Source organism: Ostrea edulis, chromosome 1, assembly GCF_947568905.1.
Source record: "Ostrea edulis chromosome 1, xbOstEdul1.1, whole genome shotgun sequence".
Lineage (NCBI taxonomy): Eukaryota > Metazoa > Mollusca > Bivalvia > Ostreida > Ostreidae > Ostrea > Ostrea edulis.
This window is the reverse complement of record NC_079164.1, coordinates 47,266,132-47,292,587: the sequence shown is the minus strand read 5'-3', so window position 1 is coordinate 47,292,587 and position 26,456 is coordinate 47,266,132. Positions and strand designations below refer to the sequence as shown.

Genomic DNA, 26,456 nt, shown 5'->3' with positions numbered 1-26,456 from the left:
GTAAATATCAGCTTTTCTGGCTCAGTGGTTCTTGAGAAGAAGATTTTTAAAGATTGTCCCTATATATTTGTATGTAAAACTTTGATCCCCTATTGTGGCCCCATCCTACCCCCGGGGGCCATGATTTGAACAAACTTGAATCTGCATTATGTCAGAAAGCTTTCATGTAAATATCAGCTATTCTGGCTTGGTGGTTCCTGAGAAGAAGATTTTTAAAGATTTTCCCTATACATTTGTATGTAAAACTTTGATCCCCTATTGTGGCCCCATCCGACCCCCGGGGGCCATGATTTTAACAATTTAGAATCTGCACTATATCAGGAAGCTTTCATATAAATCTGATCTTTTCTGGCTCAGTGGTTCTTGAGAAGATTTTTCCTATATATTTGTATGTAAAACTTTGATCCCCTATTGTGGCCCCATCTGAGCTCCAGGGGCCAGGATTTTAACAATTTAGAATCTGCACTATATCAGGAAGCTTTCATATAAATCTGAGCTTTTCTGGCTCAGTGGTTCTTGAGAAGAAGATTTTTAAAGATTTTCCCTATGTATTTGTATGTAAAACTTTGATCCCCTATTGTGGCCCCATCCGACCCCCGGGGACCAGGATTTTAACAATTTAGAATCTGCACTACCTAATAAAGCTTATCTATAAATTTCATCTTTCCTGGCCCAGTGGTTCTTGAGAAGATTTTTTAATGAACCTACTCTATTTTTACCTTTTCTTGATTATCTCCACTTGGAAGGTGGCCTGGCCCTTTATTTTAACAATTTAGAATTCCCTTTACCTAAGGATGCTTTGTGCCAACTTTGGTTGAAATTGGCCCAGTGATTTTTGAGAAGAAGTCAAAAATGTTAAAAGTTTACAGACGGACGGACGGACAGACAGACGGACGCCGGAATACGGGTGATCAGAAAAGCTCACTTGAGCTTTTTGCTGAGGTGAGCTAACAAGTAAACAAAATGGCGGGAGTAACAACAACATTCAACAGTCAGATACTTGATATATTGAAATTCTGATTCGTGAACAAAATGAACAAAGAAGAATTCAAATGTTGTTTCCATATGTGTACAATGATTCTGGTATCTATTTTTAGAAAAAAAAAACATTTCAATGACAATTGTGATTATAATCGATTATTAATCGATTACATGTGTCCGATTATTACCGATAATCGATTATGGTTTTTGGTCCGATTGCCCATCACTAGTTATATGTCTATGTTGAAGCCTAATGAAAGCAATTTTCATCAAAAGAAGAATATTAAACCTTTATATTAATTTAATTTGACGCTGCAATGTTGACTTAACTTAACTCACAGGTTTTAGTTCTCTTTCTACGCTAATTTAAACGGATTAAAGGCGAGTCAGTTGTGAAGGTAACTTTTTTGGTTGTATATTAATGATATGTGACATGATTTTACCAAAATATGTAATAAAATTGAGTGCAATTTTTATTTTGCTACATTGTGGGTATTTGGGACACATTCTATTGTTAACCAGGTCCATAGGACATTATCATTTTAACGATAGAACATTCTATCTAGATTATCACCCTTTAGGGCACGCCAATGACAATTTCGTGCTTTGCTCAGTCAAACAGTCACATTCAAAATTTAACAAACTGCATACATACCCAAAAATTGGTCTTCTTTGAACTCTTTAGGTAGGAAATCATATCTTTTTGGAGGGGTTGGAGGCTACAAAATAGGTAGACCTATATAGTGAGTGAAAATTTAGAATGTCAGATAGACCTCATCCTCAAATAACGTACATGTATGGAAATAGCTGACTTCACTGCAAAAATCAACTAGAAATACCTTCCTCCCTGCACTGAAGATTTAAATAATATAGACTGGGGAGATCAGCGCCCAGCATCAGTCAGATTTCCATTTCAGTTCGAATTTCCTCATAATGTATATGATTGTTTCTGGTTTACGTAATTTTGTTTATCAACTTGTCTGGAGCCCATTATCATTTATGAATATAAGAATTCAATCAAACCTAATCAACTGTGGAGTAACTCCAATTATTACATGTTTACATCTGCATCTCCAGTATAACGGCTAGTTACCTAGTACAGTTAACGCATGAAATATTTCTTACCGGTCGGAGAAATGACATAACATATGGATAATTATTCAGACTAAATAGTCTGCCAATTCTTTTGGCAACAGTTTGCTGCAACAAATATCTCTCCGGGTGCACCATGGTTGTGTTCAAGGTGAGGAATATGGCCACCACTACGACATTCGGAAATGCTGAGTTAACACAACCGAGGATATTCCGAAATTATTCTTACGTTTCTTCTAAATACCCACGAAGTTGTCGTGATTTGAGCGTGTGTGTTTGGTGATGGTGGTGTTCAAGTTTTACAAAGGAACCAGAAATTTAGATTTAGTGCAGATTCATGTTTATTCATATAAACAGGGACCTATATACCAACTAAGTTAGTATATAGGTCCCTGATATAAAGAGGAGAAGTTGGCTGCTTAATTTCGTAATACTAAATCGAAACAAGAGGCCCATGGGCCACATCGTTCACCTGAGTCACATTGGCCCATATTTAAAGATTTCCCCTAGATATTCGCATGTAAAACTTTGATCCCTATTGTGGCCCCAACCTTCCGCCAGGGGCCACGATTTTAACAAATTTGAATCTGAACTATGTCAGGAAAATGTAATTTTCTGACCCAGTGGTTCTCTATATATTTGTATGTAAAACTTCAATCTAATTGTTTTGTTTTGAACATATTTTATTGATGAAATCAAAAGGATTGGGAACAAGTTCTGACAACTTACAAGTCCCTCTCCTATCAATCTAATCATAATCAGACTTCTTAGATCCGCGCCGTATACTCTACGTATTGTAGCGATTGTAAGCATATCTTAGGATCTGATTTTAATTAGATTGGTAAAAATTTGATCCCCTATTGCAGCCCCATCCTAACCCCCCCCCCCCGTGGCGGATTTAGAGGGGGCGCAACAGGCGCCCCCCTCCCCCTACAATTTTCAAATTTAAGGTAAATCACGGTATCTTGTTTCGGAAAATGTACTAAATGATAAAAGAAGCAATAATTTCTTCCACTCTCGGAGAAATAAATGACAAAATCCTTTGATTTCTTGAATTACTTTATTGGGAGAACTTAATTTTTATTTTTTCCAAAAAACCCTTAAAATTTGGGTCATTTTATTAATTTCACCTTATTAAAATCATAGAAAATAGTACAAATGACTTAATAGGAGAAATATTTCAAGCCCCATAAAATCTGTAAAATCCAGGAGCTTCCGGGGACCCACTGCCTCATAAAATGGCGCCCCCCGTAACCACAATTCCTGGATCCGCTCCTGCCCCCCCCCCCCCCGAGTCATGATTTCAAGAAATTTGAATCTACACTATGTCATAAAGCTTTCGTGTAAATTTGTACTTTCGTGGCTCAGTGGTTCTTGAGAAGAAGATTTTTAAAGATTTTCCCTATATATTTGTATGAAAAACTTTGACCCCCTATTATGGCCCCATCCTACCCTCGGGAGCCATGATTTTAACAAACTGGAATCTACACTATGTCAGAAGGCTTTCATGTAAATTTGTTCGTTCCTAGCCCAGAGGTTCTTGAGAAGATTTTTTAAAGATTTTCCCCTATATATTTGTATGTAAAACTTCAATCCCCTATTGTGATCCCATCCTACCCCCTGGGGGTCATGATTTTAACAAACTTGAATCTGCACTATGTCAGGAAGTTTTCATGTAAATTTCAGCTCTCCTGGCTCAGTGGTTCTTGAGAAGGTTTTTAAATGACTCCATCTATTTTTTGCATTTTTGTGATTATCTCCCCTTCACTTGAATAAACTAGAAAGTTCTTCACCTAAGGATGCTTGTGGCCAAGTTTGATTGATATTGGCCCAGTGGTTCTGGAGAAGAAGTCGAAAATGTGAAAAGTTTACAGACAGACAGACAACGGAAAACAGGCGATCAGAAAAGCTCACTAGAGCTTTCAGCTCAGGTGACCTAAAAAAAATGGAGAGGGGGGGGCTCATCTTCCACTTTTTCACTATGTACCATGCAAGTGAAGGGAGATGATCAGCCAATATATCGTAGTTTGTATGTAAAGATAGCTAAGACTTTGCTTTTAAAGTAGTAACTATAGCTCATTCTAGTGAATTTTTTCTCGCCCCAAATCACCTTATTCCTATATATATATATATATATATATATATATATATATATATATATATATTGTTGGGTTTTTGTTCACTTCGACACTTGTTCAGTTGATCTCGCAGGCCCGAAGGGGGTGGGCATGGGAGGGGGTCCTCACCCGGGAATTTTTTAAAAAGATTGATTCAAAATGGTGCATTGTAATGCATTTTCGACTGAACTTCTTGTTCCTTCTTCCTTTCATTTATAGTCACCACATCCTTTATAGAATTTAAACAAAATGAATAAACTTGACTTATTGATTCAAAATAATTCATTTTAATGCATTTCAGACTGAAATTCTGGTTATCACTATAAAAAAAGAAGTGTGTGTGTGTGTGGGGGGGGGGGGGGTAGACACCCCCCTCCCCCCCACACACACTTTTTATTCTGACAAATTGTGTACTTTATATTTACAAAATGACACCCTACGTAGTGTCTTGCGACTAAATAGTATGTTATAGAGGGAATTAAATTAATCTATATGTCTTGTCAATTCTTACCTATTTTTGTGGTGAATCACTGTGTACATGTGCATTATAACTGTCTTTCATTTGATAAACCACGTACCATGCAAGTTTTGCAGTACATGGAACAATTACTTTTTGGAAAAAAAATGGGTGTTTTGTGGATCGAATACCTTAGTTTATTAAAAATCAAAACACTGCTTAGTGTCAAGTGCCAATTCAATTTGTCAGTGTATCATATAGTAACTAGATCCACCAACACGTTTCCAATAAGCGTCATGCAATATTCGTCCAGCCGTTTTATTGGCCATAAAAATGATCGCTTGTTTATAAATACAGATGGATAGAGCACAATTCATGCTGCTCGTATTATCCTTACTTGTTTTATTTCTCAGTGTGGTTTTCTTGGGTAAGTGTGAATTGATTTACGATTACGCCTAGGCAAACAATTAAGTAAAGGGTTGATTATTTAGGCTTTCATTGTTTTATTATAAAACATAACAAATATTTTTTGACACAGCATGGTGTATCACTCGTATTGTAGCCTATTTACTCTCAATAGAATAATCAGTCATTTGTCTTAAATACACGATATAGTACAACTGAAATGGGCTGGTAACTGTTGAATTTTTATCAAGAAAAGGAAGGGGTCATTGATACACAAAGTAACCCATGCAGACATCAATATATCTTTTTGGAGGGGTGGGTGTATCAGCTATTAATCGGGGTTGGTGACTTTGACGACTGAATATATAGACAGTATACCTGTAAATCATATCTCCCCTAGAGGCATGTTGGTCATGAATACACACTTCGCAGGGTCGGAAATGCACATACCGCACCATCATGGTGTACAAATATGTAACAGGAAGGGAGTGACCAAACTCGTCTGACCACCACACATGTACATGTAACGACAAAGACTGATCTATAACTGAGGGGGGGGGGGTGTTTGTATTTCCATATGCCCTTTGTATATGTCTCTAATCTTTAATGTTCTTTTATGTTATTGTCCATTGTGGGTCTATAATTGATCAATAAATCATATCATATAAAACGCAAACTTTTTCTGAATCCCCTTTATCAATGTTTTACTGCTCATCCCTAAGACTTCGTTCCTCTTGAATTAAAATACACATGTATACATTGTACCAACATATCATTCATGAAGATTTTTCGGTTGAATATAGATGTTGTTTCGGAATTCCGGATGATTTTAGAAAAAAGACTATAATCCACATCGCTTGACAATAAGAAAGGGGGGACATGGGTTCGTGCCCCTCCCAGCCTATACTTGTAACAGTAGAGCATATTGCAGCAGTTGAAAAATATTCACCATGCATTTAACTGTGCACAGCCTTTCATAGACCATAAGTTTAAGAAGCCTTTTTCTGTCGGGTTAATGTGCAGTTATTATGTCCCCTTCCCCCTCCCCCCAAAACCCCTACGGGTCTCCGTCAATCGTGCCCCCACCCCACCCCCACATCCGATTAAACTCAGAAATACATGTTCTTCTCAAAATACATGTATTTCTTAAAATATATGTACTTCTCAACCTGAAAAGTATATTCTAACTTTGTCTTTATTGCTCAGAATTCGTTGATGCCCAGAACATCGCTATAGATGTCCCGCGGAGGACCATAATCTACGGAAAGGAGGATCTTACGGTCACGTGTTCCCTCCTCCAATACAATACTCTTCTCAAGGTGGACAGTATTCAGCTTCTCAGAAACAAAACAGACGGCGGGGAGGAGCTAATGGCTGCCCTATCCGCCACGGGGCAAACCCCATCCCACAGGCCTGGTACACGGATCCGCGGCTCGCTGCACCCTCTGTGGTCTGCCAAACTCAGCCTCACTATAGCTAAAGATTTCATAGATTGCCGAGATGACGACAGGGAGTATATGTGTACAATGGCGGGAATGGATCAACTTTTTAATCCTGTCAATCAGCGAACAGAAGCAGTGCCAATACATATAGCAGGTACTAACATTTAGCTGCACACTAAATAAAAGTACTATGAACTATTTCAGCAGTCGTAGCACAATAGCTATTTGAAATTAGCAAGTTGGTAACTATGGTAGCTGATGAGCAGCTACGTCATATCTCCACCAAACTGAATACATTCAGTGGATGTGCATTTTATGACTATTAGATCTTTTGTTAATTGTGCTTTCTATTGTTTTGTTATGCAGTGAAATGCAGTTCAACACGGGCAAAGGACACATGTTCATCCTGTAAGTAAATGTACTGACATTGAGATATCACGTGTAGAGTGTACAAATACAGACATTGAGATATTACGTGTAGAGTGTACAAATACAGACATTGAGATATCAAGTGTATAGTGTACAAATACAGACATTGAGATATCACGTGTAGTGTACTAATACAGACATTGATATATCACGTGTATAGTGTACAAATACAGACATTGAGATATCACGTGTAGTGTACTAATACAGACATTGATATATCACGTGTATAGTGTACAAATACAGACATTGAGATGTCACGTGTATAGTGTACAAATACAGACATTGAGATATCACGTGTAGTGTACTAATACAGACATTGATATATCACGTGTATAGTGTACAAATACAGACATTGAGATGTCACGTGTATAGTGTACAAATGCAGACATTGAGAGGTCACGTCTATAGTGTACAAATACTGACATTGAGATATCACGTCTATAGTGTACAAATACTGACATTGAGATATCACGTGTAGTGTAGTAATACATTGAAATATCACGTGTAGCGTACTAATACAGATATTGAGATATCACGTGTAGTGTAGAAATACAGACATTGAGATATCACGCGTAGTGTACTGATAGACTTGGAATGTCACGTGTAGTGTACTAATAGACATTGAGATATCACGTGTAGTGTACTGATTGAAACATTGAGATATCGCGTGTAGTATCACGTGTAGCATACTGATTCAAACATTGAGATGTCGCGTGTAGTGTACTAATAGACATTGAGATATCACGTGTAGTGTACAAATACAGACATTGAGATATCACGTGTTATATTTACCGTATACATTTACGAATAGAATGAGAAAAACTAAATTTCATTTTATGTCTTGATCAGTTGCTTAGGGTGCTTTAATTAAAGGTAAAATGTGTATCTTTCATCGAACTTATCACATTGTGGAATCTCGATATGTAATTTCAACGCAAGTTACTGAAACCTTTTACATCATGTCTACTAAAAGGATTTATTTTGGTAAAATCGGAATACTGTGCAAATATCCACGGACAGCACGTGCATCCGTAGTAAATGTATACATTTTAATTGGACACACCTTGTGAATTCTGAACCTCTGAAATTAGTTAATCTTTTTTACAGATAACTCTGACAATCACACACAGAATGATGTTATTATAATAGGCATCACTGTTGCCATAGTGATAGTTATCATAGGAGCTGGTGTCAATTTTGCTGTGTGGAGAAAATATCATAGTAAGTAATATGAGACTTACAGGTAAGCATGTCACTTTGATGTGCAGTAAGTTGTGCATCTGCTGTGGTTAACGAACATTATATATATGCTGACACGATATGTCAATTATAAAGTAAGAGCGATATAGTAAACGTGATGGGAGAAAAAGCTTTCTCTCTATCTATCTATCTTTCTGTGTGCGTGTGTGTGTTTGAGCGAGAGCGAGAGAGAGAGAGAGAGAGAGAGAGAGAGACTCATCTTATGATTCTAATTATTTGACTTTGCAACTGTCTCTTCAAAACACATGCACTCGACGTTTTAAATATATATGATAAAAAATTGTCTTCCTGTAAATATAATATGTTTACAGGAAGATTTTTTTAATATAGCAGAACCACCTCCTTGCAGAAACGGCCACAACAACCGCAGTGGATGCAATCAAGGTCACGCTAGGCAGGCTGCCAGCTGACCACAGCTAGGGCCATGTATGGAGCGCCAAATTATCATAAACTCAAATAATTGAAGACATCCTTAATCATTTGAAAATATCATAAATTCATTTGATGCTCGCAACATTCAATCAAAGATATTTTCAATTAATAAATGATGTCTTCAATTCTGTATTGTTGATAGCATTAATTATTCTGTTGAATTGATGAGCACAGTTGTTGAATTGTTGCACTCTTTGACTTCAAATGAATTTATGTCATCAACATTTCAATGGATGAGAATAATGATTCAATTTTTGATTAGGAGGTATCTTCCATTCAACATATCAATAATGAATTGAATGCTCTCTTTAAACGAATGGATGTGCGCATCAATTCCTTTTACAAAATCGTTGTAAATGATTCAAGAATTAAAGAGATCAACAAAGCATTTATGCTGAGCTCTAAATTAATTTTGTGACCAATAATTCCAATAAAGTGATGAGCGCATCTATTCAATTGATAAGAGCAATAATTGATATGATGCGCGCGTCAATTCAATGATTGAATCAATGATATCTTCAAATACTTTTAATATTATAATATCTTCAACTATTTGAGTTTATGTTAATTTGGCGCCCCAAAGCCCTGACCTAGTTTAGATGATTAGCAGTATTTAACCATATTGTAATTGTAAATAAAATGGATTTTTGATTTAGCCGCCTCACCATGCCCCTGAGTTAAATATTTTCTTAGAAGAGCCCAGCTCAGTATTAAGAAGAAACTTTACTCAGTATTTCACAACTGAAACTTCATCTTATTAGTGGACAAAAATATACATATTTGACCGATCCCGGGGTGGTTTGGGTAAATAGTGCGCGTGTAACACCGATATAAAATGTATTGGATTTGAACACTATGACCAGCTGCAGGAGAATGGTCCAACTTTCCGCACTCTTATTTTTTCTATTTTACTGTCATACTTTGAAGTTTCCATTTCTGATGTTCCTCTCTGTATTTTGCAGATGTTCTGAATAGGTAAGTCATCTATAGGTGTTTATATATATATATATATATATATATGTATATATATATACTGTTATAAGTAATACGAACACGATTCAGATCATTAAACGTTATGAACAATAAGACTCATCACTGAGCAATATTCTGTTTTATTTTCCATCACAACTATTAGATTTATTATAGGATTAAACATTCTTTTTGAAGAATTTATCGATGTGTAAACTCCGGACATTTTACTCACAAATTGAATAAAAGTGCGAATGTCCAGAGTTTACACATCGATAAATTCTTCAAAAAGAATGTTTGATTCTTATAATTCCAATTTCATTCACTTTATTAAAAATTGCAAACATTTGAATAGTTTCCCCGCACTATGTTATTTGTTTTCTGGCGTGTACGAATACACCGCGTTTTCGGATTTATTGATGTATAAACTCTTGTTCAACTTTATTTTTGTCCATTCAAAACAATTGTAATAAATAACATTGGAAATATACATATTTAAATAATCTAATACATATGTATTGTATTTTAGCCATTTTGATATAAAAATGAACTGACGTGTACAGGTATTTCATTAAGCTGTCGTAGGTTGTAGCTCACGTGACTATAGCACAGTTATCTTTTTTCCCCAGCCATTTAACCCGCACTGAGAGAAGACAAAGTGAAATTGCAGATACAACAACACAAGGTTGTTTTGATATTTTACTTTCTATAATCAACTACAATTCACTTAGTTAGCTATACGGAAAGTCACGGTACTCTTTATTGTATTTTCTTTGTAGGATTCGATCCTACACTCAAACTTGAGAGGTATACCAAGAGTTTATCACGTGGCTAAAATAATCGCTTTATCAACGAATGATTTTTAAAAATGGACAATTCTGAACTTTTCATCATTAGCTTTCAGCAAATGTTAAAATATGTGGGTTTTTTTCTGTTTTAAAGGTTACAATACGACGAACTGGACGATTCGCAGGATCAGAATACTTATGACGTGCTTCATCCCTATCTAGAACCAATCTCACACGTGCAATAACAAAATTATTACACTATGACTATGAATAAATACACGTACATGTGTTACCAGGGTTTCTGATTTATCAATGAATTCTCGATGAAAGGTACTAGTAATACGAATGAGAAGAATTTCCCGAAAGAGTTGTGGCTTTAGTTGGTTAGCAACTTGTCGAAAAACACGCTGGGTAAGCAGTTTAAGAACAGTGTGATAAAACAGTTTACTAGCATGAACAAATATTTACATTCCCACATAATTTTGCTATGAAAACTTAAAACTATCTTGTAGACCACATAATTTGCATCATCGGAAACCCACGATCTATTTCGCGTTCGTCTTGTTGGCACTGTAAGCGAGACGGACCATGGAGCGCCAAATTAATATAAACTCAAATAATTGAAGATATATTCAGTTATTTGAAGATATCATCAATTCATTTGATGCGCGCAACAATTGAATTAAAGATCTCTTCAAATAATTAATGATATCTTCAATTCTGAATTATTGCGGGCATTAATTGAAGTGATGAGAGCATTAATTCTTCAGCTGATTTGATGCGTGCTTTAATTGAATTAATGATCTCTTCAAATGAATTAATGATATCAACAATTGAATTGATGCGCGCTACAATTCAATTGAAGAGAGCAATAATTGATATAATGCGCGCATTAAATCAATTGATGAGAGCAATAATTGAATTGATGCGCGCATTAATTCATTTGATGAGAGCAATAGTTGATTTAATGCGCGCATTAATTCAATTATTGCTCTCTTCAATTGAATTAATTATATCTTTAATTAATTTGAAGAGAGCAATAATGCTTTTAGAGAGAGCAACTATATAATTAAAGATATCTTCAATTCAACATATCCACAATTGAATTAATGATATCTTTAATTGAATTGTTGCTCTCTTTAAAAGAATTGATGCGCGCATTAATTTCTTATACAAAAGCATTGTAAATGATTTAAAGATATCTTCAATTGAATTAAAGGGATCATCAAATTATTTATACCGAGCTCTAAATTAATTAGTGCGAGCAATATTTCTACTAAATTGATGCTCTCATCAAATGAATTGAAGAGAGCAATAATTGAATTAATGCGCGCATTAAATCCATTATTGCTCTCATTAATTCAATTGATGCGCGCATTAACTCAATTGATGAGAGCAATAATTGAATTGAAGCGCGCATTAATTCATTCGATGAGAGCAATAATTGATTTAATGCGCGCATTAATTCAATTAAAGAGGGCAATAATTGAATTGATGATATCTTCAATTATTTGAGTTTATGTTAATTTGGCGCTCTATAACGGACCGTGGGTTTCCGTAAGAAGTGCCAAATCAACATCAATTCATTTTAAATTATTTTAAGATATCATCAATTCAATTATTACGCGCAATAATTTAATTGATACGCGCATCAAATCAATTATTACTCTCATGAACTCAATTGGTCATGTGTGCATCAATTCAATAATAACGCACAATAATTGAATAAATACGCGCATCAGTTCAGTTGATGAAAGCAAAATTGATTTGATGCGTGCATTAATTCAATGTTGATGATAGCAATAATTAATGTGGTGCGTGCATCAATTCAATTATTGATCTCATTAATTAAATATGATGCGCGCATCAACGTGTTGAAATTATTGCTCGCAAAATCTAATCTGGAGGTCGGTATGAATGATTTGATGATCTCTTTATTCAAATGAAGATGTCTGTAATCATTTACGACGCTTTTGTATAAGGAATTAATGTGCGCGTCAATTCTTTTAAAGAGAGCAACAATTCAATTCAACTGAATTATTGCTCTTCAATATTGAATTGTAGAGCACAGCAATTCTTAATTTTTAAATTTTTATTGATATCATAACGACGCGAGTAATCATCTTGCGCACATACACTACTGTGTGCGTATTCGAATATACAATCAAGCTATTGAATCCGAGTGGTTTCGCCCCCCCCCCTTTTTTTTTGGTTCGTCCCCGTAACCTGTTCGCCCTAAATGGTTTCGCCCCTGTTCAGTAAGTAATGGAATTTGATGGTTATCTAAGGCAACTGTGATCGTGTATGGCGTATAAAACGTTGCTATATTCGATAATCTTATGATGTATGTTCAATATCTTGTGATGTATGTTCAATATCTTGTGATGTATGGTCGATAATCTTGTGATGTACAATGTATGTTCAATATCTTGTGATGTATATTCTATAATCCTGTGATGTATGTTCGATAATCTTGTGATGTATGTGCAATAATTGCATTGTGGGTATTATGACACAACAGCGTTCTATTGCAGTAAGGACAATTTTCATTGGTTGCAAATAACGAAAGTATCCGGTGATGCAAGAGTAACGTCATCTCTAATTCCAATGATATGAAATTGAAACGGAATGAAGCAGGAAACCCTTCGCCAAAATTGTAAATTTCATGATCCTAGAATTGGTACCAGGGTGGGACCAAAATTGTCGTAGTGATTAAATGTCTTTATCATTTGGAGGACTTCTTTAATTATTCTGATACTATATAAAATGAAGCAGAGACATGTGAAAGCTTGATAAAAGCTAAATTTATGCCTATATAGAAAAAACTCCCAGAAAGGAATGAAACAGTTTTTTTAAATTTAAACCCCCAGAGTTCTGACTGTAGGATCACAGGCACCTGAAGTATGGATACTACCCCCCCCCTTTTTATAATTTCTGAAATGTGTATACCGGTAGAAGACCAATCTCTATAGCTTACAAAAAGCGTGAAACGATTACATAATCGAAAGAGGATGAGATTAACAGGGAATCGACACATTTCGGAGAAATTATCGCTGCAAAAAATATCAAAGGGGGGGGGGGGGATAAGCAGTATCCGTACTTCAGGTGTCTATGTCTAGGACAGGACCTAAGAAGTCATACAGTGTTATATTTAACATACCAGTGTATCATATTTTGCATCACCGGATAATTTCGTTATTTCCAACCTATGAAAATTGTCCTTACTTTAATAGTACGCTGTTACATCATATTACCCATAGTGCAATTATTGCACATACATCACAAGATTATCGAATTTTTTATTACAAGATATTGAACATACATCACAAGATTATCGAACATACATCACAAGATAATCGAACATACGTCACAAGATATAGAATATACATCACAAGATATTGAATATACATCACAAGATATTGAACATACATCACAAGATATTGAATATACATCGCAAGATTATCGAATATACATCACAAGATATTGAACATACATCACAAGATATTGAATATACATCACAAGATTATCGAATATACATCAAAAGATATTGAACATACATCACAAGATTATCGAATATAGCAACGTTTTACACGCCATAGCCGTGCACATGTTGATGAGCATTTTAATTTTAAAACGATAATAAACGACATTTCAGTTGTTGAAAAAAAAAACCCAACAACCTTGGCTTAGACGTGATATTACAGCTTATAATATCAAAGTTCTTATTTAAACATGTTTAAGTTCGCACATTTTCTTGTTTATGAATGAAATGGGTATTCCATTACTAACCCAAGTTTTGCTTCTATGGACAGAAACTGCCATATAAGAGAAAATAAACACTTATGATATACATGTATATAATTTCAATGACCATCTTAATAAATGACATTAAATGCTTTTGAGGAACTTTTAGACATAGATTTCGTTATAATTTCATTGAAAATATACACAAGTAAGTTTCTTGAAATTTCATTTCTCATGACATTGATCGCGTAAGGATCGAAATGAGAGTTTTTTTTCTTTCCTAAAATCATTTGGAGTTTAAAATAAAACTACAAGATTGTAATGTTATTTCCTGATAGTTGAAATTTTCTTGAAATGGAAAATTTGAAAATGTATAATAACATTTTTCTTGGACTTTCACTTTTCTTGGAGTTGAACATTTTAGGAAAGATCAGTGAGAAAAATTGAAGTCATTTGGATTTGATCTTTCGTGTATTCTTGGAGTTGAACATATTTATAAAACTGAGAGAGCGAATTTTCTTTGAACTTAGAATTTTAAAAATCTTAATCTTGGAGTTTTAAATTTCTTGGAAATAAATATCGAAAGAAAGTAAATAAGTATTTTTTATTCAAAATTGGAGCTATCTACTATGAATCAGTAACATGAGCCAAAAGCTCTTTAACCGACTATATAGCATAGAACAAGAAATATTCTACATTTCATCTTGGGATGGTGGTAGACATATAAAGCGATGACGCATTCGACGAAGATTTTAAAACCAACGATATAATGCATAAAGATCACATTGAACGTAATATGCTTGATCCTCTTTACGTACCAAACGCCTATCTCAATAGCCAAATTACTGAGGATGAAGTTCAGAAAGTTTTGATGAAAGCTAAATCTGGAAAATCGTGTTGTGTAGACGGGCTTCCGTATGAGGTACTTAAGTCGGACACGGTTATAAAAATTCTACATAAGATGTTTATGCTGTACTTTGATACCGGAATTATACCTTCAACATGGCGTAAAGCTATAATTTGCCCGTTATTGAAGGACCCATCCTCCGACCCTCTGCTTCCATTGAACTATCGAGGAATAAGCCTTCTCTCTGCTGTAACCAAAATTTATAGTTCCATTCTTAACAAAAGACTGGTCGCGTACTTAGAGGATAATGATCTTTTAGTCGATGAGCAAAACGGATTCCGGTGCGAAAGATCGTATTTACTCTAAATAGTATTATTAAAAACAGAAACTCTACGTTTATTACTTTCATTGATTTAAAAAAAGGCATTTGATATGGCGGATAGAGATTTGATGGAATACAGACAAACATCATGCTTGACATTATTCGAGAAAAGGTACCAACAATCCTGCAAAACTCTGAAACAGCGATCAGACTGAACAGTCCTAATGAGTTATTTTTATAAAGTTAACCATTTTTTTTAAAGGAATGTGATTATATATGATTAAAAAATAAAATCTGGATTTACCAATGATATATGAGTAAGTACTTTTTTCCCACGTTATACAGTGATTTGATTACATGTTTCCTTTGGTACAATCCCCGTTGAACTAGACAAGCATGCCCGTGCAATATGTGAGTCAACATCCGGTGTAAACAATAACAAAAGATAATCACACCCACAAACTGCCAATCTCTAGTTTGAAATACAAATTTAGCCCTGTTTCAGATTTTTGAGGCCAAAATTAAAACTTCATGAGAATTTATATCTAAAATAGATATGGCCAATATATGCACAGTTATGAGGGGAACAAGCATACCCATTTTAAAATTTCAGTACAACAACTTAATCTTTATTTTTGCAAAATAAGTGCTGCAATCTGAATGTGACCAGAAAATTCATATATTCCACCATTTTCACCAATTGGCTGCTTTTATACCCAATTGCCGGCCTTTAAGAATGGAGTGGATGGACATTTCTACCAAGCGGTGAAATCTTTGTATCGAAATACCGAGTCCTGTGTTCGCTTAGGTAACTATTATACCGACTGGTTTGGCTGTACATCGGGAGTTAGACAGGGAGATAATCTCTCTCCAACATTGTTCGCCTTGTTTATCAACGATCTTGCTGTACAATTAAAAGACCTAAAGAATGGAATCCAAATCGGCGACTTCAAACTAAATGTCCTCCTTTACGCAGACGACATAGCATTGATTGCACAGAATGAGGCCGACATGGATGCAATGCTCGATGTTGTATCTAGCTGGTGTAAGAAATGGAGGCTGTATATCAACTCTACTAAATGTAAAGTAGTACATTTTCGGGAAAAAACCCAGCGAAAACGAAGTGATCATATATTCAACATAGGAGAAGATCTTCTTGATTATGTATCATCTTATAAGTATCTCGGTGTATTGTTTGATGAATTTTCCACATTCAAGAACAACAGCGAAAATCTTGTGAAATCGGGGGGACGAGCCCTAGGAGCTGTTATATCCAAATTACATACGAATAAATCAGTAGGATTCAGAACATACGAGAAAATGTACCTTAGCGGAGTCGCACCTATTTTGGATTACTGCAGTGGACAGTGGTGTATGAGGGTATTGCAAATATGATATTGAATCTGTACAACATCGTGCATTGCGGTACTTTCTTGGTGTACATCGTTTTACTCCAATTTTAGCTATTCAAGGAGAATGTGGTTGGCTTCCTTCATTTTATCGACATCAAATGAATATTTTACGCCTATGGAATCGACTCGTTACAATGCCGGACGACAGGCTTACGAAAAAGAATTTTATGTGGGATATGGAACAATCACACAACATAAATTGGTCAAATACAGTCAAATTCCTCCTTGAATCTCTTGATATGACAGTATATTTCCTAAATCGTATGGTCTGTAACTTAAACACATTGGAAGAAAAACTTCGTCGGGATTTTATGAATGGCTGGAATGAAGAAGTCCAAAACGTTCCAAAACTTAGAACCTACCGAACCGTAAAAAATATGAGTGATTTTCAAACAGAAAAATATGTAATCATGGATATTCCAAAAAGTCACCGTTCTATACTTGCCCACTTCAGATGTGGTGTCTTACCTATAAGAATTGACACAGGACGGTATAAGGGGGAGGCGTTATTGGATAGACTGTGTACTTTATGTTCTTCAGATAGTGTAGAAGATAATGTCACTTTTTACTTCATTGTTCCTCTTATTCAAATCTTAGAGTGATCTTTTTTACCAGTATCGGATTTAACCCCACTGTGATCAATATGTCAGATTTAGACAAAACAAAACTTCTATTATTAAATTTTCCAAGACAAACTGCAAAATTCCTGTTCTCCGCATACACCTACAGACAGTCTATCATATACCATAATAGTAAAAGTCATGCGTAATACATATACCACTGTATTTATTATTTAATGGGGTTTTTTTTTTGGTTAAAAGTGACATATAGGCCCGATGGGTGTTTAAATTCCTATTATTCTGTTTAATGTATTTTTCAATTCTGTAATGTATAAAACACATGTCACTATAATAAATCATTTACTTACTTACTTACTTATTTATAATTAAGACAGACGTACGACTGTTGTAGTTGAAAGCACGTTAAGAATTAAAATTTTCTCTGGAAAAGTAGTTTGGTGGAGAAATATGATAATTTAAGTAAAAATACAAGTTGACAATTTGTAATGAAAGCAGTGGTGGATTTAGAGGGGGCTGAGGTCCATTCCCCCTTTTTGTGACCAAAAAGAAAAAATAGAGCAATAGCAAAAGTGTAAGATTTAACATTATACATATAAAGAAGTGCAAATCAATTATATTTGTCGTCATCAAAATATTTAATTCATCAGCACCATTAAAAACTTTATTAACATTTATATAAGTATTTCCTAAATGTTGGTAATACGATGTTTATGACCTGGTTAATTGTGAGGTAGAAAATCCGTTATGATAACAATGTAAAGGTAAAACATGGCCGAGTGTTACAAAAATAATCCTACAACTTCAGATAATAATTCTTTTAAATGTACATTCAACATGTAGAGTTGGACAAAAACAAAGAAAAAGAAAGAGAAAAAAAAACCACCCCAAAAAACCAACGGGATAAATCCACACGAGGTAAGTTTCTACGTTTTCTTACTCGCACTCTGGAAAAGCAAGGATTTTAATGGGGCAGTCACAATTTTGTCATCCTTGGGTAAGAGGGTAACAATGTTGTTCTCATACATACATATTCATTTTCCCATTTTTCTGTATATAATAATAATAATTATAAAATTATATGGAAATATTGTAAAATCCATATAATCAGCAAAATTAGATTAAGTGCAACTGGCCCTTGGCATTTAGTACTTTCAGTACTTTGATTATTTTGTTTCTAAGTTTATTTATTTTTAAAAACCGTTTGCTGACAACACTCTGTAATAGTTAATTGTTTCTGAATATGTTCTAACATTATGAAAAGGTATGAACGAGAGGAGATGTATGAAATAAGATAAACTATCTCTTTAATGACTTTCCGGTCATTATAGTTACCATGATAAATGGTCATGTGATACGGAACTAGAGAGCCACCATCTTGAAATGAATCAGAAGAGGAATTGATAAATAATAAAGGGTGCTTAAACCCGAATTTTGCATGAATCTTATATTGTCAGATACGAACATTGTTAAATAAATTAACACCAATGTCTTCAGGCAATACTTTACAGGTAAAGTACTCGTTCGTTTTTCAGATATACAATCTAATTTTCTCGTTTATGATCGCTTGTCGCTTCGTTGGGGGATTTTATGAAATATTGGCATAGGTCGTGAGATTTTTGGTCATGACAGTTTTTGAAATATCATATTTGACCATTAAATCAAATATTATTCTGGAGGTAATAATCAATTCGGGATATTTTTATTTAAAAAACATTGACATTTAGACGTCACTTGGCCTGGCTAGTTTGACAATGTTGTTTAGACGTCATTTTACACGTTCTGATACTCTGAAGAAGAAGAAAATGCTCTGTGATATTTCTTAATTCACAAATGAAGTAAAAGTTATCAAAGGTTGATTTACATTACAATTAAATAAAACGCTGCTCTACATAGGATTGCTACATATGTTAAAAGGTGTATTTATGTTAGTTATTATATATTAAAAGTATGTCGAAATGTATTGTACATTTAGGTTTAAGTCAAGGAATTTTAATTTTAGTGTGTTTGGTTTTGAATATTGATTTTCTACAATTGGTATTGGAATTATATTAGCAATATCTATTTTTAGAAGTCTGCGAGTCCCATGATAGGCATGTGATATTTACATTATTATATCTAATGACTATGTATATCGGTGATCAACAATTATAAAAGGGTACCTTCATGACATTGTAATATATTTCATATGAGAAGGGTGAGGATATACAGCTGTTAAACCTTCAGTATGAATACTGTATTTGGACGCTATGTGAATGGATGTGGGGCATATGTGCCTGGTGCTGCTTTACTTGTAAGAATGTGATGTAGCACTAGATTAAAGTGGAACTACAAGATTAAACCATTCAAAGAAAGGGTGATGCATATTTCTTTTTTACTCGCAGAAAGCCATAGAGCTGGTGACCAAAGCAACAGAAGAAGACAAGAATAAGAATTATGAAGAAGCCTTACGACTTTATGAACATTCAGTGGAATACTTTTTACATGCTATGAAATGTAAGTACATCAGAGGTTTTATTATAGAAATTCATTATGCAAACTTCAATCATGCTACTCTGCTGATATTTAGAGAAATGTGTGCAACTGATTGTAGATGAAGCACAAAGTGAGAAAGCTAAAGACAGTATCCGAGCTAAATGTGCACAGTATCTAGATAGAGCTGAGAAACTGAAACAATTCTTGAACAAAAAGTCCAAAAAACCTGTAGCAGATGGAGGGGGATCCAATAACAAAGGGTATGTGAGCATTCAATATTGTGATGGTGTAAAATTGGACATGTTCCCATTTCCTAGAATACTACTGAAGTATATAGACTCTAATCGAGAAAATTAATCAAATTCTGATATGGGATTGTAGGAAATCAACAAAGAACAATGACTCTGACAGTGACGAAGAGGAGGGCGATCCAGACAAAAAGAAGTTTGAAAATCAGTTGTCAGGTTTGTCATGTCAATATTTCACATCAGAGAAATTGTGACCAGCTCTTTAGGCAACCAGCAAGTTAATTTTATGAACTGCTTCTCTTGATTTTTAATGATATATGACTGCACATAATTTCTTACCTCTATGACATATTTGCTGTATAGCAGCATACATCTGAGGATTGCTTTGTCATGTTTTTTGTCTTCTTCCTTGGATAACTTAGAAGTTTATGACTGTAAGGCCCAAACAAATTTTAGAATTACTTTGTTGTCAGGTCAATTTTGTCAAAAATGATTGAGGAAGAGAGTTTTTTTTTTCCTTTTCATCTAGATGAAAAAAATATGAAGGATTTTGTTTTTGTCAATTCAAAAACTCGCGACTAATTGACATTTAAACTGCTCCAGCATTGAGCAAGCATTGGTAAAATCTCCCACAATGTGACATGGAATGGCAGAGTATCTGTTGTGCCTTTTTACATCTGTACAAATTTTAACGCCATTATGATGAAATATTTGGAACTACATAACATCGTAGACCATTTGCAAAATTTTAACAGTGTATGCAAACGTTGGGATGATGCAAACTTAGTTTTACTGATGTTACTATCTAAAATGCAGTTGGATTCTGAATTTTTTGGCATCAGAAGAGTGCAAGAGAGAAATTTTATTTGATTCATTTAATGATAAAAAAGGTTAATGCACATTGAAGAGATACAGGTGGGCTTGAGAACTAAGCAATAATTTTTTTAGGCCTAAGAGATAGGACTTTGATATGTAGAATATGTATTCTTTGTGAGTAAGCCATTTTTAAAATATATACTGTGGTTCTGTCTGTCTGTCCACCTGCAGGCGATACATGTTCCTTGGAACACATTTGTCAGATAGTAATATTAGATATTTCTACCAACAGCTGCTCGTGTATTACCACCCAGTGTTTATTGAAGATAAATATGAAATTTTGATTTGATATTACAGGTGCTATTGTTATGGAGAAACCTAATGTAAAGTGGGATGATGTCGCTGGGTTACATATGGCTAAAGAAGCTCTTAAAGAGGCAGTAATTCTACCAGTCAAATTTCCTCACCTCTTCACAGGTACGTATGCATGCAAATTAAACTTTTTATAACAGAATTGATGAATTTTTGAAGTATGATGCACTACATGAAGAACATTTTGTTGTCCTAATATTTATAACAAGATCATCATTATTCATTGAATTGTTTTATGTTTGCAGGTAAAAGGAAACCTTGGAGAGGAATTTTATTGTTTGGTGTGAGTATTCATACTTTTAAAAACCTTGAAAATATAATCGTTGATACAGGATTAGAAAACATGTTAATTGTTAGTGTATGGTCTTAAATTTTGCCATTGATTTTCAAGTAACTACATTTTTCATTGTTAATTACAGCCTCCTGGTACTGGAAAATCCTTCCTAGCCAAGGCAGTGGCTACCGAAGCTAACAATTCTACCTTCTTCTCTGTTTCTTCATCAGATTTAGTGTCAAAGTGGCTGGGAGAAAGTGAAAAGTAGGTCACATGTATAAATTGTATTTTACAAAGGAAGTGAGATGTGTAACAGAATAAAGATAACAAATCTCAGTCAATCTCGTAAATCCTATATAGAATGCAAAATTGAGAGAAGGGCAAATATGAAACCCTGGACATACCAGAGGTGGGATCAAGTGCTTAGGAGGAGTAAGCATCCCGTTAACTGGTCACACCCATTGTGAGCCCTTATCAATTACTGTACAGAATAACTATATTTACATGTATTTATTGAGAAATTTTTAAAAACAAAATCAAATTTTATGTTTGTTGGAAAATTGAAATAAACCTCTGTGTAAAGTATGATTTTTGAAGTACTTGTACTGTATACGTTTAAGAATTTACATTATGAGGTGCTGGTCAGTTTAGGATTGTGTAAGGGCTGTTCCAGAAATGATCAAATGGGGGGGTCGGGCGGCAAATGATATTTTTTTGTGTGGGTGGTCGTATTTTTTCATATTTTATTTGGTCCGTGGTTGGACTGTTAAAAAATATTTATTATGGGTAGTGGGTAGTTTCTATTGTTTTATTTTGTGCCACGTGGGTGTTGAGTTTTCAGAATATTTTTATTGTCGCTCTTGTCGTGTTGGTTACAAAACGTCGGAGGGAAAATTGAAAACGTGCTTTCGAAATCGGAAGTAACATAGAACTATTCGAGTTGTCGCTCTTTGCAGCACATAACTTTCCATTACGGCACTCTTCAAATTAGAGGCGTGTTTAGTAGGGTCCCTTTGGACGTGATGGCGGTGAACTTAGCTGCAATAATGTAGCCCTCTGATTTTTTTTTTTTTTTTTTTTTTTTTTTTTTTTTTTTTTTTTAGGGAGAGGGCTATAACTCCTTAGGATCTCCGTAATGGTGCAAATGCAACATTTACGCTCATTCTAAACATTTCCTGACTTTCTTTACGTAAATAAAATGATATTCTATGTTTCTTAGTCAATATATAAATTTACAACCTGCAACTTTAGATTTGTGAGGCTCTATTCTACTGTTTTCAACAATTTCGATAAATCCCAGTTTCTCGATTCATATTTGTGCGCCATGTTTGATGTACTGAAGTTTCAACTTCTGGTTGTCAAGTCATTTGCATATGCCATATAAGGTGGTATTTACATCAATGGACAAGTATGGAGGCGAAAGTTATTTCGTCGGTATTGAGAAGGTTTGAATTTAATATCAAGTTAAAAACCGAACAACAGAGTGTAAATTCTTTCTGCAACAATATGATTTTCCTTCCTTTGTCGAAGTGGCTCGAGTAACTACATTTTCGCGCTGATTGTCAATGTTTAGGCTTTTCATTAGATCCACCTACGAGATCTCGCGATAACAAGCATGGCGGAGCAGACGAAGAATTTCGCATGCTGCACATTATATTTAATGAAAAACATCTTTATTAGACATGCCCAAGTACAAAGTTGGTACTCCTTTTGGTGTAAACAACATTTGGGACTAATACACAGAGTTTATTATCGGTTATTCATAAAATTATTTTGCACCATTACAGAGATCCTATGGAATTGTAGCCCTATCCTGAAAACGTCAGAATAAAAAAAAAATTGGATTGGGCTACATTATTGCAGCTAGCGGCGAACTGTGTGCATCGATTTTGGGAATATTTTGAAACCAATAGGTATTCCGTTTTCTAATAAAAATAGGCAAACCTTAGTTGATTTATACGAGGGTACCGATGCGTTATATTTATCAGTCAGTGTGATGGTGATATAGAGGCCTCCGGGCGCGGGCTCCATTAGAAGACGAACGATTTGTGGAAAAACATATCCATACCCATTTCATGATAATAGCATCGTTTGGACTCCCAATCTTTCCAACATTCCCGCCATAGATGCCTTTGATTGTTGATGTGACATCGTTTCTTCAGAACTACTGTGATACAATGTCGCACAGGCATTACCGCGTCATTGACTAGAATGTTTGTCCCGAAAACCTCGCGAGATTTGTACCGTTTTCATTTTTAAAAATATTTTTGTGGTGGGTCTGGTTAGTTTTTTTTTTAATTAGATGGGTCATTGTAAAATGAGTTTATCAATTTGATGGGTCATGGGGTAATTTTTCATTTTTTTTTTATGGGTGCTTGGTATATACAAAAGGTGCCTCCCGACCCCCCCATGTATTTATTCCGTTTTCTAATAAATATATTTAATGCCTAATATAATTTTTATTGTCATTCATTTCAGATTGGTGAAAACATTGTTTGCACTAGCTCGTGAAAACAAGCCCAGCATTATTTTCATAGATGAAGTGGATGCCCTGTGTGGGTCGCGAAGTGAAAATGAGTCAGAGTCCGCCCGAAGAATCAAGACAGAATTTCTGGTCCAGATGCAGGGAGTGGGCGTTGACAATGATGGTGTTCTTGTTTTAGGAGCCACCAATATACCTTGGGTTTTGGACTCAGCCATTAGGAGAAGGTTGGTGATTCTTATTTGAAAAGTATCAACACCTGAGCAGTTGCTCTTAATAATTATTTAGAAATCTACCACGTTCATGTCAGAGGAGAGTACTTTTGGTTTACCTCACCATAATACTTCTGTGCATTATGGGAGAGATGTGATATTTAACAGCTTGCATTACCATAGTGTGTTTTGTATTTATGGGAATATTGACGGCTCAGATGTTAACACTAAGGTTCACTTAGTTTATGGCTGAGTGAATTTTGTATATATAAGAAATAAATTTCATTTTTGAAAGTTACATGAGGGTATGCCAGCATACATCATAAAGTACATGATTATTTTTATATCAATATTTAATATTGGATTTTACTTTCATATCTGTCGGAATATTCCCAGCTGTTGAAATAGTGTACTACATTTATCAAGATTTATATGCACATTGTTCACATTCATCATTTCAATTGGTAAAGGTATCAAAGATAAAAACATTGAAAATTTAAATATTGAATCATGAGCCTGTCTTTTAATGAGTACACTGGTAATGAATATCTGGCGAATGTCATGCAAACTCCTTTATATACATTTAGTACTCACTTTTTAACAGATTTGAGAAGAGAATTTATATTCCCCTGCCTGAAGCCCCTGCAAGAACAGAAATGTTTAAACTTCACCTTGGAAATACCCCCCATAATATTAGTGAGGAGGAATTTCGAGACCTGGGAAAGAGAACGGATGGATACTCAGGAGCAGACATATCTATTGTGGTTCGAGATGCATTAATGCAACCTGTCAGAAAAGTTCAGACAGCCACACATTTCAGACATGTAAGTCCGTCATAATCAGATATCCATGAAAAATTAACAATGAGGCTTTTTATTATAACTATAATGTCTTGTGGTTGTGTTAGGTTCGAGGTCCTTCCAGAGAAGATCCCAATGTGATAATGGATGACCTATTGACTCCCTGTTCCCCTGGGGCCCCTGGGGCCATTGAGATGAGCTGGACAAAAGTCGAAGGAAGTAAATTACTAGAGCCCATTGTGTCGAGGGTAGGTGTACTAAAGGAATGAAATGTTTAAGAGTTGTCACCCTTGATATAGGGCAGTCTCTTCTATTTTGTGTGAATTTTTCCAAGTTTTTATGACACAGTGTGTCAATAGATGGAATTAATTACATGTACATGTATTTATAATATTTTTCTGATTACTTGCATGTATAATGTGTATGTGTAAAAGGAGTTTGAATTTATTTTAGAGTGATATGTTGTCGTCGCTGGCCACATCTAAACCTACAGTGAATGAAGCAGATTTGAAGAAGCTGGAAGACTTCACTGCTGATTTTGGACAGGAAGGATAGAGAATCTTTATGGACCTCTTTGTATTCTGTGTACTGTGTGTTAGATTCATAACCCTTATGACAGGTGACAAAGTTAAAAACAGAGAGGGTGTTCTCCATTCTACCCTCTACACCAAATATCTGTTATGAATGGAACTGTTCAGTTGTGTGAGCTGCTCATATTTATAGACCACTGTACCCCCTCAGTGGGTAACAACTAGGAACTAAAGAAAACTGTGATAGATGAACACAGGATGTCCTCTTTTTGCTTATAGTATGATTGATTGTGTGAGACATAGTTCTTTTTCTGAATGAGAGTATACCGTGTTGTTTTCAGGCTATGCCTAGAGAATGTTAATCTCATTGTGATAATTCTGTAAGATTCTGAACATACCTGTAAGAAATGTTCAGTCCTCCTCATGTACACTTTGTGTGTTTTCTTGATTCATGCATAGTTTTGTAAACATGGCATTAGTAGTATGCTGTTTGTGACTTTTAAATCTACTTGTATTTGCAATGTATAACAATATCAACATTGGTCAGAGAAAATATGCGACAGATATGTAAAGTTGTTAATAAGATGTATAAACTGTAAAATTAAAGTATGGAAATGTCAGCATAAATTTGAAATTGTTTACTGTGGTTATATAACTATGACTTAAATCAAAATGTAATGTTTAGCTGGCCCATTTTCTTAGACCTGTAGCCAGTGAAAAAAAATAAACCACACACCTTTCATCATCTTCAGTGAACAGAACATAATATATTTGTTGAATAAAAACCTGTGGTGCTGACAGCGCTCGTCTATAGTGACGATGATGTACGCCAGCCATCTGTTAGTTGAGAAAATTCTTAACTCGGCTATAGAGCATACCGTACTTAAGAATTTTTCCATTCTGAGAACAAAATTTTTCTTTGAATTTTTGATGGTCTCGAATTTTTCTCAAGTTGAGAAAAATAAAAATTCT

The 26,456-nt window shown here is 34.8% G+C and overlaps 3 protein-coding genes across 6 annotated transcripts in view; 2 read left to right on the top strand and 1 right to left on the bottom strand.

The window, feature by feature from the left end:
* LOC125652336 (uncharacterized) overlaps positions 1–2,325 on the bottom strand; it is a 6,940-nt gene extending 4,615 nt beyond the window's left edge. Inside the window, exons 1-2 of the mRNA XM_048881438.2 lie at positions 2,107–2,325; positions 1,637–1,700 (exon numbers count right to left, since the gene is read on the bottom strand). Coding sequence (XP_048737395.1) covers positions 1,637–1,700; positions 2,107–2,211 — 169 coding nt within the window. The 5' untranslated portion in view covers positions 2,212–2,325. The remainder of the gene's footprint in view (positions 1–1,636; positions 1,701–2,106) is intronic.
* A 2,637-nt stretch (positions 2,326–4,962) lies between these two features.
* On the top strand, positions 4,963–10,664 carry LOC125647866 (uncharacterized). 3 transcript variants are annotated; one of them, XR_008799546.1, is made up of 7 exons: positions 4,963–5,074; positions 6,259–6,648; positions 6,861–6,902; positions 8,031–8,166; positions 10,214–10,269; positions 10,364–10,391; positions 10,527–10,664. XR_008799546.1 is itself a non-coding variant. In XM_056152537.1 (6 exons), exons 1-4 carry the CDS (start codon positions 5,005–5,007, stop codon positions 8,150–8,152), a joined length of 624 nt encoding a protein of 207 aa, XP_056008512.1. In that variant the 5' UTR covers positions 4,963–5,004; the 3' UTR covers positions 8,153–8,166; positions 10,214–10,269; positions 10,527–10,664. The 3 variants fall into 3 exon arrangements, 1 of the variants encoding a protein (XP_056008512.1); XM_056152537.1 differs by lacking the exon at positions 10,364–10,391; XR_007361546.2 differs by lacking the exons at positions 4,963–5,074; positions 6,259–6,648; positions 6,861–6,902; positions 8,031–8,166 and having other exon boundaries at positions 10,197–10,269.
* A 7,929-nt stretch (positions 10,665–18,593) lies between these two features.
* On the top strand, positions 18,594–26,104 carry LOC125652338 (vacuolar protein sorting-associated protein 4B-like). Of its 2 annotated transcripts, none has more exons than XM_048881480.2 (11): positions 18,594–18,786; positions 19,660–19,771; positions 19,869–20,010; positions 20,132–20,214; positions 21,172–21,291; positions 21,432–21,469; positions 21,606–21,724; positions 23,939–24,169; positions 24,759–24,978; positions 25,062–25,202; positions 25,408–26,104. In XM_048881480.2, exons 1-11 carry the CDS (start codon positions 18,763–18,765, stop codon positions 25,507–25,509), a joined length of 1,332 nt encoding a protein of 443 aa, XP_048737437.2. In that variant the 5' UTR covers positions 18,594–18,762; the 3' UTR covers positions 25,510–26,104. The 2 variants fall into 2 exon arrangements, with proteins under 2 accessions (XP_048737437.2, XP_048737427.2); XM_048881470.2 differs by having other exon boundaries at positions 18,627–19,568.
* Positions 26,105–26,456: the final 352 nt, after the last annotated feature.

What these genes read in the sequence shown, in the direction of transcription:
- LOC125652338 (XM_048881470.2), top strand. Translation starts at nt 19,503, where the DNA reads ATGAATACTGTATTTGGACGCTATGTGAATGGATGTGGGGCATATGTG. An exon ending in GAGGAATTTTATTGTTTGGT is followed by an intron (nt 21,470 to 21,605) that starts GTGAGTATTCAT and finishes TGTTAATTACAG; the next exon opens with CCTCCTGGTACTGGAAAATC. An exon ending in CAGCCACACATTTCAGACAT is followed by an intron (nt 24,979 to 25,061) that starts GTAAGTCCGTCA and finishes TGGTTGTGTTAG; the next exon opens with GTTCGAGGTCCTTCCAGAGA.
- LOC125647866 (XM_056152537.1), top strand. Translation starts at nt 5,005, where the DNA reads ATGGATAGAGCACAATTCATGCTGCTCGTATTATCCTTACTTGTTTTA. An exon ending in AGTGCCAATACATATAGCAG is followed by an intron (nt 6,649 to 6,860) that starts GTACTAACATTT and finishes TTTGTTATGCAG; the next exon opens with TGAAATGCAGTTCAACACGG. An exon ending in AAAGGACACATGTTCATCCT is followed by an intron (nt 6,903 to 8,030) that starts GTAAGTAAATGT and finishes TCTTTTTTACAG; the next exon opens with ATAACTCTGACAATCACACA.